The sequence below is a fragment of the Sciurus vulgaris genome (assembly GCF_902686455.1).
Source record: "Sciurus vulgaris genome assembly, chromosome: X".
Classification (NCBI taxonomy): domain Eukaryota; kingdom Metazoa; phylum Chordata; class Mammalia; order Rodentia; family Sciuridae; genus Sciurus; species Sciurus vulgaris.
Window position 1 is genome coordinate 484,832 of NC_136471.1, and position 12,074 is coordinate 496,905.

A 12,074-nucleotide genomic window follows, 5' to 3' on the forward strand; every position below is an offset into this window, starting at 1 on the left:
CTTTCAATTTTAACCCTTATGAGGGGTACCTTCTTGGGGTATTGATTTGAATTTCTCTGGGTGACTAATGACGTTGAGCATCTTTTCATGCACTTATTGTCCACTCAAGCATCTTCTTTTTTTTCCGATTCTTTATTTTTAAGTTGACGAGTAAAAATTGTATATCTTGGTCATGGACAACGTGTTGTTTTGAAATATGTATACATTGTACAGTGGCTACATTGAGCTCATTAACAGATGCTATCATTTTCCTGCGGCGAAAATATAAAACAATCTACTCTCATAGCAATTTTCAAATATATAATACATTGGTATTAGCTACACTTCCCGTGTTATACAATCGAGCTCTTCAGCTTCTTCCAGCCTAGCAGATTTTGCATCCTTTGACCAACATCTCCCCAAACCCTTCCCCTAATCCTCGACTCCCTTCTCCTACTGACTTCTGTGACTTAAAACAGTTTTAGATTCCACATGTAAGTGAGATCATGTGGTATTTGTCTTTCTGTGCTGGCTTGTTTCACTTAATGTTCTCCAGCAGTTCCATCCATGTTGTGTCAAGTGATAGGATTTCTTTCTTTCTTTATTTTTTGTGACTGAATAGCATTCCATTGTGGATATGTACCATGTTTTCTTAATCCATTCACCCATTCATGGGCATCCAGGTGGACCCCATATCTAAGCTACTGTGAACAATTCAACAATAGACAAGAGCATACAGGTGTGTCTTTGGTATGCTGATATTAGCTCCTTTGGAAATACACCCAGAAGTGGGATAGCTGGGTCATAGGGTAGGTTTGTTTTTGACTTTTGGAGGAAACTCCATACTGTTCTACATAATTGCTGTAACAATCTACACCAACCAACAGTATATAGAAGTTCCTTTTTTCCCCCTGAGGTGCTGGGGATGGAACCCAGGGCCTTGCACATGCTAGGCAGGCACTCTACCACGGAGCCACAGCCCCAAGCCCAGGAGTTCCTTTTTCTCCATGTCTTCACCAGCGTTTGTCCCTCTTTGTCTTCTTGACAACAGCCATTCTAACTAAAGCAAGATGATACCTCATTGTGGTTTTGATTTTCATTTCCCTGATGGTCAGTGATGCTAAGCCTTTCATACACCTGTGGGCCATTGGTGTATCTTCCTTTGAGGAATGTCTATTGCCCATTCTTTAGTCAGTTATTTGCTTTTTTGCTAGTGAGTTGAGTTCCTTATATATTATGGATATTAACCCCTTGTCAGGTATATAGTTTGCAAACATTTTTTCCCCATTCTGTGGTTTGCCTCTTCACTCTGTTGATCGTTTCCCTTGCTGTCTGGCCTTTTCTTTGATACGTGACTTTTAAAAACCATCGATTAGTCTCAACACTCATTATTGATCTGTTCAGGTTTTCTCTGTCTTCATGATTCAATCTTGGTAGGGTGCACGTGTTCAGGAATTTACCCATTTGTTCCGGATTATCAAATTTCTGGCATCTAATTGTTCATAATACTCCTTAATGGTCCTTTGTATTTCTGTGGCGTCAGTTCTCATTTTTCCTGTCTCGTCTCAGATTTTATTGGAGTCTTCTCTTTTTTCCTAGTTCGTCCAGCTGAGAGTTTGTCAATTTTGTGTACCTTGTCCGAGAATCGGCTCTTCATTTTGTTGACCTTTTGTAATCTTATCTCTATTTCATTTATTCCTGCTCTGATCTTTACTATTTCTATCCTTTTACTAATTTTGGGTTGTCTTGTTTTCCTAGTTCTTTGAGGTGTGTGATAGGTCATTTGTGTGAGGTCTTTCTGCTTTTTAAAACTTTTTTTTGGGTTGCAGACAAACACAATACCTTCGTTTTATTTATTTTTATGCGGTGCTGAGGATCAGACCCAGTGCCTCACACGCGCCAGGTGAGTGCTCTACCACTGAGCCCCAGCCCCAGCCCATCTTTCTACTTTTTTGATGCAGGCGTCAATTGCTATAAACTTCTCTCTTGGTAGTGCTCTTGTCATATCCCATAGGTTTTGGTATTTGTGTTTCCATTTTCATTTCTTCCAAGACATTTTTAAATTTCCTTCTTAATTCCTTCCTTGACCCATTGGTTGTTCAGGAGTAAGCTGCTTAATTTTTGTGTTTGTATAGTTTCCAAAGTCTTCCTTGTTATTGGTTTCTCATCTTGTTGCCCTGTAATTAGAAAAGATACTTGATATGATTTTGATGTTTCAGCAGTACAGGGTACCCCATGTCCAGGTTTGCCCCAAACCCACAGTTGGTTTGTGGTCCATCATGAACTTGGAGAGTGCCTAAGAAGAATGGTCTGAACCTGCTAGCCTCCACCTGTGGCCAGGGTAGGCTCACATGCCTCATCCACATTCACTGTACTGTGTTCAAGTACCATGTGATTCTGCCAGGTTTTCGGCCTCACTGAGGAGCGAACAGCCCCAGGCTCCTATGCCAAAACTTGGCACCTACCTCCCTTTTCTTACTCTCAGCAGACAATTCCTCTCTCCATGTTGTGCTGCCTGGGCATGAGGGAGGAAAGGGTGGGCAGTCCCGTGCCCACCAACACTACAATGCCAAATAACATCTGGAGCCCACAACCTGCTGAGACCAACCCAACACTGGGGTGGCACCAAGACTCACTCTGCTATGTGCTTTTTACTGCTGAGGTTGACTCGTGGCCCAAGACCTCTGCAAATGGCCATAGGTGATGCTGGCTAAAATAAGAGGTCTGATTAGCAGGAGCTGTGTCCACCCTGGCATCAGGGTAGGTCCAGAGGCTTTGTTTTCAGGCAGCGGCCTGCGGGTGGATGCTCTTAGGATCTCCTCAGTGTTAGGTTTCACAAGCCTGGAAACTGAGTTCCAAGCATGGTCCTGTGCTCACTTTCCTGCCCCGTCTCCCAGAGGGAAGGGTTTTGCTTCTCATTCTGCTGCCCGAGGCTGGGGTAGTGTTGGTGGGGGCAGTCCCTTGGCTGTCCAAGCTGATGCTAAGCCGGACCACATCTGGGTTGTTTTAGTCAGCTATTTCACTGCCGTGACTAAAAGGACCCAACCAGAACAACTGTAGAGAAGGAAAAGTTTATTTGAGGGCTCATGGTTTCAGAGGCCTTAGTCCATAGAAGGCTGGCTGCAATCCTTGGGGATCGAGGTGAGGCTGAACATTATGGCAGAAGATTGTGGCAGAGGGAAGTGGCTCACATGGTGATCAGGAAGCAGAGAGAGACTCCAGTCCCCAGATACAAAACATATATACCCCAAAGCCACGCCGCCAATTTCCACCTCCAGCCACACCCCACCTGCCTCCAGTTACCACTCAGTTAATCCCTATCATGGGATTTTCACTGATTGGGTTAAGAGTCTCACAACCCAGTCATTTCTCCTCTGAACCTTCTTGCGTTGTCTCACGTGTGAGCTTCTGGGGGACACCTCACATCCAAACCATAACACGGGTCTTTCAGATGCAGGGACCTGTACTGTTGCGGGGGTGCACCAACTCTCACACCACAGCTGACAGTGATGCAGGCTAAACTGAGTTTATCTCATAGGTGCCAGGGAAGGTCTAAGAGCTCCACCTGAGAGCTCTGGCCTGGGTATAGGAGGCCTTTGTTTTCTACCTGGTGCTCGGTCTCATGGCTGTGGGCCAGACACTGAGTTCAAAGTCAAAGTCGGTGTGTGCTGCTCTTCTGTTCTGTTCCCCAGGAGGTAGAGTCTCGCCTCCTTTTCTGCTACCTAAGACTGGAGGAGGGGTAAGTGGAAACAGTCCCTTGGCCTCCTTGGCGAACCTGATTCCAGCAGCTCAGTTTATGGAGACTACTAGCCTGGGGACAGGAATCATGGGCTCTGCCAGGCACTGGGTATCACCCCAGCAGGACTGGTAGCAGGTTTCAAGTCTAAGACCTGGACTTAAATCCCTCCCCCTTCTCCATGTGGGAGGCGCCTCTCCCCATGCTGCACTGTTTGGAGTTGGGGTAGGAGTGATGCAGGCAACTCTTTCCTTCCTGCCATCTTTGATGCACCTTGTGATTATACTGAACCCAGCACTGTGGTGCTATGGTGTCCCACCTGGCTTCCTTAGCTCTTGTGGAGGTAGTTTGGTGCATAAACAGTTGTTTCCATTAGTGTCTCCTTCAGGGAGATGAACGCTGGAACTTCTCACTCAGTTACCAACCTCGAACTGCTGGCGTAAGCCCTGCTTGCATACATTAGCATGTGCACACACACACACACACACACACACACACACACACACACACACACGCATGTGTGCATGTGTGTGAGTCCAGTCAGCAGAACACACAGTAAGTTAAACAGGGACTATTAACATAAATATTTAGGAACTGTGATAAAATAGTGAGTACAAAATAAAAGGAAAATCAGTAGAGTGCTTGAGGGCTGAGGCCAAATAGGTAAGGAAGGATAAACCTGGATAAACCTGGAAGGTTCAGACCTTCAAGAATGAGTGGTGTGCTTCAGCTGCCTGATAGCAGAGCCATTTTCTTGTTTGGCCAGGCCAAAGCTGACCTGGAGTTTCTGAGCAAACAATAGACCACCCTCTGGAATGGAAGGAGGGAGGCAGGCAATCAGCAACTGATAGCTTGAGTGTGCCATGGAAGTCTGGGTGCACATGAGAGCAGGAAGACTTCAGAGCACATGGGTTGCATGGGGTGGGGGTGAGGGGTGAGACCTTGCAGAAAGAATGTCTTCTCAGTGCGTATCACTGCAGGACGTAGGAGGCCGTGCGCAGTTCAAGAAGGGGCTTGCCCAGAGAGTCCAAGCAGGTAAGGCTACAGGCAGCAGCTGTAGATAGGCAGCTACCGGCAGGCTGTGATGGGGGCTCTCTGGTTTATCACGACAAGAGGTCTGTGGAAAGGTTATCACCCAACTGAGGCTACGTAGTAGCATGGGGACCAAGTTCTGACTGAGAGGCTGGAGTTGGCTCTAGCAGATGTCTTCACACTCACAGTACAGAATCCTGGACAGGGCCAGAAACAGCAGGGAAAGGTCTTCTTCTTTTAGTGTCCTTGCAGCACTCTCTACAGAGAAAGCTTAACATTGTGCTTACTATGAAGGAAGTGGGGTTCTTATTTATCAGGAGCATATACAGAAAGGTGCCTTTGGAACTGAGAGGCAATGAATTGGTAACTGACATATATACATAGCTGGTTTCAGCTTAAGTGATAACTTTGCATCCAGTTTCCAGGGGACATTGGTCTCCAGTTTTCTTTTCTCATAATGAGTTTTGTCACATTTTGGTATCACCCTGACCTGGTAAAATTCAGTTTACCAAAGAGTTTGTGCCGTAATGCTATATTCTTCAATTGTAAGGGTGCTCCATCCGATTACAGTGCCCATCACCTTTCGTTTATAACACAATACTCAAATGTTTGTTAGAGTTCACCAGGGAAATTCTCTAAGGATGGAGTTTACTTCTGGGGAGGGTTTTGGACATTAAGTTCAACCTTTTTTCATCTACAGAGAGCTAATAAGATCTTTGTTTAATCTTTAGTTGGTGCTTCTTTCAAGAAATTTGTACATTTTATCTAAGTTTTCAGTCATAAATTCATAAATTCAGTATGCAGTCATAAATTCATTCATAACATTTTCTTACTATTTTCACATCTATAGATTCTATAGTAATGCCAGATTCTTTATACTGGTAAATTTTACTCCGTGTTTTTGTTTTTCTTTTTCCTGTTCTGACTAGCTAGGAGTTTATCAGTTTGGTTGGTCACTTCAAAGAGCCATCTTTTTGCTCAAGTCCTTCAAATGCAACTGCTATTCAATCACTGAGCTCTCTTTACTTGGAAAATATTTGCAAGTAATAAGAGGGATGGCTTTTCCTATCAAATAAATTCTTGCTTTGTTTTCTTCCCTTTACTCCCAGGCCTCTATTGCCTCACATCAAAGCAGGAAAAATTAAAAATAAAAAAAGAAGAAGAAAAGTTACACAATAATATGATGACATCACTTTGTGCAAAAACCCAGGAATAGTCTCATTTTAATCAAAAGAACATTACACAGCTATTTTGCTAGTTTGTAATAGACTTTACTGGCTGCTTCCTGTTAGTGGCCTTAGGAAACAACATCATCTCATATAAAAAGTTAATACTAGATCCCATGTGGCCTTGGGCAAATCACAGGGCTTTGTCATTATTTTTTTCTTATCTATAAAGTAAGATAATAATAATAGCTATATTCCTTGCCTCACAGGATTATAACACAGAGGGTCAATAAGATATTACATATGGAGACGTTCATAAACTGTAAATCTCCATCTGAAGCCAGGAGACTGCAGTCGTGATCTGTTAAAAAATTGTCTTAAGGAAAAACTGTACACAGAAATTACATTGGTCTTCTGTTCTCAGGTATAAACAATGAGTCAAAGTATTAGGGAAACCTGAATTTAAAACCTGTCTGCTACTTATATGAGCCCTGTGACACGTTTAATCTGACTTTCCAGTTTCCTAACGTCTAAAAGGAAGTTAACAATTCCTTCCCTTCTGGAATCGTGAAAGGAGTGAATGAAATATTCATGGAAGTACCTAACACAGCCCTGGAAGTTTCTGGAAGTAGCAATGGGGGTCAAGACTGGTGAAGACTATGCTTCCTCACCCTATTCTCCCTCTGGGCATGGCTCCTCAAAACCTGGGAGGAAGCACTGTTACATTCTTTCATGTGATTTTCATGGTATCCCTATGAGATCCACTAAGCAGGTGTTACTATGCTCATTTTACATATGGGAAAACTAAGAATATTGGCTTTGATTGTGCTATGTACTAAAACCAACCAGCATTCTCTGATACCCAAGAAGGGGACCACTGGATGTTTATTTCTCTTTGCAAAGAGCTTCTTTGCCAGTGTCTGCTCAAGCTGAGCATACCCATACTTATGACCCAGAAATTCCACATCTTCAGAGTTTATCAAACAGAAGTGAGTACAGATGTTCACCAAAAGGCAATGTAAGAGACTGTTCACAGCAGCCCTATTTGTAGTGCTTCCAAACTGGAAACTACTCAGATATTCACCAACAGTACAATGGATAAATAAACCGTGCTGTGCTCACAAAATTAGATTCTATACAGCACCAAGGATGAACAAACTACTGCTAAACAACGATGTCCTCAATCTAATACTAAATGAAGGAAACTAGATACAAAAGACAAGATATTGTAGATATGTATGAAGATGCGTGTAGATACACATAGATGTCAATAAGGATGTAGTCGATATGTATGATTCCATTTATATAAAGTTCTGTTTCTCATAAACAGTAAATGCTTATCTTTGGCAACAGAAGTTGGGATAGTAGTTCCCCTTGGGTAGGGGAAGGGGCATGACTGGAGGGCCATGAGGAAAGGTTATGGGCTTCTAGTTAATTACTTATTTATATCTGGATGGTAGTGATAGAGATGTGATCTCGTCATGAAAATTCATCAAGATGTATTTCTCTGTGTGTGTGTGTGTGTGTTATACTTCAGTAAAAAGTTAATTTGTACCCCATTTGTGTACAATGCATCAAAATGCGGTCTATAAAAATAAAACATATTTTAATGAAAAAAAAAAAAAGTTAATTTGTCTTAGCCACAACAGAAATCCATTATCCAAGCTAGGGTATTCCAGTGGCTTCCCATGGTGCTCACACACACAAAAAAAAATCCAAAGTCCTTACTGTGATCTGCATGGTTACACATTGTCTGACCCCTGGCAACTTCCTTTGCATCATTCCTCCCACCATGACCCCCCTCGCTTACTCACCACCAGCCACATGGCCTTCTTGTTGTTCTGCAAACACAATAAAATGCCTTTCTACCCCCACAACTTTGTACTTGCTATTCCCTCTGCCTGGAACACTCTTCCCTCAGCCGGTTGAATTGCTGGTCTCTCATCACCCAGGTACCAGCTCCAATGTCACTTCTTTTTTTTAAAAAAGCTCAGCACTCAGCACCCCATCTGAAATAGATTTCGCAGGCATGCTTAAACACATAACACCGACTTTTCTTCTTACCATCTGCAACTAGCTGAAATTATTTATGTATTCGTTTCTAGCTTATCATTTATCTTCCTTAATAGAACATAAACTGCGCAAAGTTTGGGATCACATCCGCCATGTTCATCATTGTGTGTTTAGTGCCTGACACACTTTCTTGCATGTAGCACAGGCTCATATAAATGCTAGTATTGAATGAATTCATGGAGATCCTTGGGTGAACCGTACACGAGGTTATAGCTGGCATTTCTCCCACAAAGGGAGACACATGAGAAGGTATAAGTCATTAAAAAGAAAGCTTTGTTAATACAGCCTACCTTGCCCATCTCAGCTTGATGAGGGGCAAGCTCAGATCTTTCCCCAATGCTTCCATGAACTTTGACCAAGAAGGACTTACTCCATGAAATATGTGTTAGATAAAACATCATATCCTAAGATGGGAAAAACCAACTGGAACTTAGCTTCTATCCCCTGTGCCCAGGTTCTACAGAGAAAAACAAAATATGATCAGCAGGCAGAAGAGGTCCTCTCTCCAATCCTGTACACCTAAGAGAATGTTGACCTATTGTCAGCTCATCCGTAGAACAAGTAGTGAATGCAGAGAAAGCCATATATAAAGTAGTTCAATAAGCAACCGATGTCTTTATCGTGTGTTTGAGATCTTTCTTTCCCACAATTCTGTTAGGTACAACAACTATGACCGAGCTGTCATCAACACTGTACCTTATGATGTCGTTCATCGCTGGTATACAGCACACCGGACTCTAACAATTGAGTTGAGGAGACCTGAGAATGAGCTTTGGGTCAAACTAAAGCCTGGGAGGGTAGGTCCTAAACTCTAAAGATGTCAAATAAGCTTGTTACAGAGAAGCAGTGAAGAAAGCCGGGCACGGTGGTGCAAGCCTGTAATCCCAGTGACTCGGGAGGCTGAGGCAGGAGGACTGCAAGTTCAAGGCCAGCCTCAGCCACTTAGTGAGACCCTGTCTCAAAAACTTAAAAAATGAAAAGGGCTGGGGATGGAACTCAGTGGTAAAGCAGCCTGGGTTCAATCCCTAGTACCCAAAAATAAAAAATATGGGTAAATAAATAAAGGGTACCTGTTTAATGTGTGTCATGATGTCGCAAAGGAAACAGAAAAAAGTCCTGGGTGTTGGCCATGCTCCTGCCACTCACTCACTGAATGACCTGGGAGCAGGCCCCACCCCATCTCTGACATCTGCGACTCAATGTGAATGATGAGGGGATTTAACTAGGTGATCCCTAAGAGCCCCTGCACCTTCATGATTCCATTTTTTTTTTCATCTGTATTTCCTCTGGATGAAGAATCTCTTCATGCAACACAATAAAATAGTTTAACCCTTTGCGAAAGTATAGAGTAAGAATTAGAAAAGAAAAAGAAAGAAACCAATTACATGGTTTGCTTTCAAAAGAACAATTACTCAAGAAACACAAACCCCTCAAATGCAGGGCCTGCTTACTACCGACTATTGCCTTTGTAACTTCCATTTATCCTGCTACAGAGTTATACACATCTAGGCTTCCAAAAGTCTGTGTAGTTTAAAAATAAAAATATCGCACAGAATATAACCATAGAACAACCTAAAGCTTTTCTTTTAAATGATCTCTTCTGATTTAGGGTTCTGTGGGTTTCACCTTGTTCTGATGGTGTTTTCTCTTTTTATTCATCCACAGGTCCTATTTATAGACAACTGGCGAGTCCTACATGGCAGGGAATCCTTCACTGGCTACCGCCAACTCTGTGGCTGCTATTTAACAAGAGATGATGTCTTAAACACTGCTCGTCTCTTGGGGCTTCAGGCTTAAGTTTGACAGCATTGGGATTATGAACGTAACTGGCACCTTGGCTACCAGAATTTCTTATCAGCAGAATACGGTGTCAGAATCTACTTTGTGTTGTCTCTTTGTCCCATCCCCACGAAGCAGAAGCTGCCCCTTTCTCTAGCATGGGAACGTGTTAGAGAGAGGAGGGGCTTCTGAGATACCTAATGTATCTCAGAACCCTCTAGTGGGGTAGATCTCTCCCCTAAGCTGTAACAGGAGCCTGCATGTTTTCTAAAACTTTTGAGATAATTCTGGTCACTATGCTTCAGAAATATAGAAAATTTATTTGCTTCTCCATATTGAAATCAAAGCAATAATACTGAGTAGGTAAATTTTTCTTCGGACCAGGACAGTTGGAATGAAATGCATCCTAGAAATGACAAAATACTGATAAGTCAGCAATTCACAAAAATTTTGGTCTTAGTATCCACAAGGGAGAACATTTGGTACTTGTCTTCCTATCTGATTCACTTCACTTAACACAATGTTCTCTAGTTGCATCTATTTTTATATAAATGATAGCATTCTTTCATGACTGAATAGTATTCCATTGCACATATGTACCACATTTCCTTTATCCATTCATCTTTTCGTGGGCATCCAGGTTGATTCCATATCACGGCTATTGTGAATAATGCAGCAATAAACAAGACCACACAAGGATCTCTTTGGTGTGCTGATAATCATTTCCTTTGGATACATACCAGAAGTGAGGTAGCTGGATCATATGGTAGACCTACCTTTAATTGCATAAGGATCCTCCATACTGTCATACATCATCACTGTACTGACTTACATTTCCACCAACAATGTGTAAGAGTCCCTTTTTCTCCACATCCTCACCAACACTTTTCTTGACCACTGCCATTCTAGAGGGCTCAGGTGGTATTTCAGGTGGTACCATAGTGTTGTCTGGCATAGCTGTGATGATTAGTGTTGTTCAGCATGTTTTCATGTCTCTGTTTGCCATCTGAACGTCTTCCTTTGAGTCACACTGACCTAGGTCTATTGCCCATTTTAATCAGGTTGCTTTCAGGCTACCAAGTTATTTGGGTTCTTTATGAATGCTGGATATCAACCTGCGTCACATGTATGGTTTGGAAATAGTTGTTTCTCCCATTGTGTAGGTTGTCTCTTCACTCTGAAGAGTGTTTGCTCTGCAGAAGCACCTTAACACCCTGAAAAACTACTGAGGATCTCAAAGAGGTCTTGGGTTTAGGTTGTACCTACTGATAATAATTCTCTTAGATATTAAGAGTAAGAAATGTCTAAAATTCAAGAACACAGAAGCACACATCCCTCAGCTATCAGAGACAGCATCGTCACATGTTGTGTGGCCTCTGGAAAAGTGCTCTGGATACTCACGAGAAAATGGGAGTGAAAAAAGGAAATATCACCTTACCGTTATCGTAAAAATGTTTCATCCCTGTATTGTTACAGTTTGATGACTTCAATTCTTTAGGGTAAATACTGAGGAGCGGTATAGCTGGGTCCTACAGTGGTTCCATTCCTCCAAACTCAGAAAGTCGTAAGGTTCGTATGCTTTCTCTCACATGTCAAAGCTAGAGAGAAGAAAAGGAAAAGGAAAGGTGGGGAGATCTCATGAAAGTTGAAGGGAGACCAGTAGAGTAGAGGAAAGGGAGGACCAGGGGGAGGGAAGAGGGGAGGGAAAAGGAAAGAGTAGGCAACGACGATATTAGTCAAATTATTTAGTTGTGTTGTGTCCACGTATGAGTATGTAATGAATCCCACCATTATGTACAATTATAATGTACCAATAAAAATGTGGAAAAATCGTTTTGTCCCACAGACCCATGAAAAGGGCCTCAGAAATTCCAAGTCTTTGTTTCGGGGGGGGGGGGGAGGGAATGTACTGGGGATTGAACCCAGGGGTGCTTAACTGCTGAGCCATATCCCCAGCCCTTTTTATTTTTCTCTAAGTTGCTGAGGTTTGCCTTGAACTACCGATCCTCCTGCCTCAGCCTTCTGAGTCGCTGGAATTACCCAAGCCCTCCAAGAGGCTTTAGGCCATACTCTGAGAATCAAAGGGCTAGATGATTGATTCCTTGGGATAGCCCTTTTCAGAGGCCTATGGATTGAAGGGTTTTGCTGAAACCCTAGATTTTTCCTTGTAGTGTCCTCAAACCGTATGACACTGTAGGAATTGTTTGGTAGCACAAGCTCAGCGATAACCTGGGAACTAAATTCAAGTTATAGTGTTATAATTTCTAAGAAGACTCATCTCTATCCAGCTCATCTCTGAAGAACTTAAA

General features: G+C 42.6%; 1 protein-coding gene across 4 annotated transcripts in view; it reads left to right on the forward strand.

Annotated features, from left to right (window-relative positions):
- Window positions 1-10,464, forward strand: part of TMLHE (trimethyllysine hydroxylase, epsilon) — a 69,669-nt gene extending 59,205 nt beyond the window's left edge. For 3 of the 4 annotated variants that reach the window (XM_079124537.1, XM_079124541.1, XM_079124538.1), the window contains 2 exons: window positions 8,645-8,783; window positions 9,652-10,464. In XM_079124537.1, the coding sequence (XP_078980663.1) occupies window positions 8,645-8,783; window positions 9,652-9,783 (271 nt within the window). In that variant the 3' untranslated portion in view covers window positions 9,784-10,464. Of the gene's footprint in view, window positions 1-6,182; window positions 7,600-8,644; window positions 8,784-9,651 lie in introns of those variants that run through there. The other variant, XM_079124540.1, reaches the window with a different exon arrangement.
- Window positions 10,465-12,074: the final 1,610 nt, after the last annotated feature.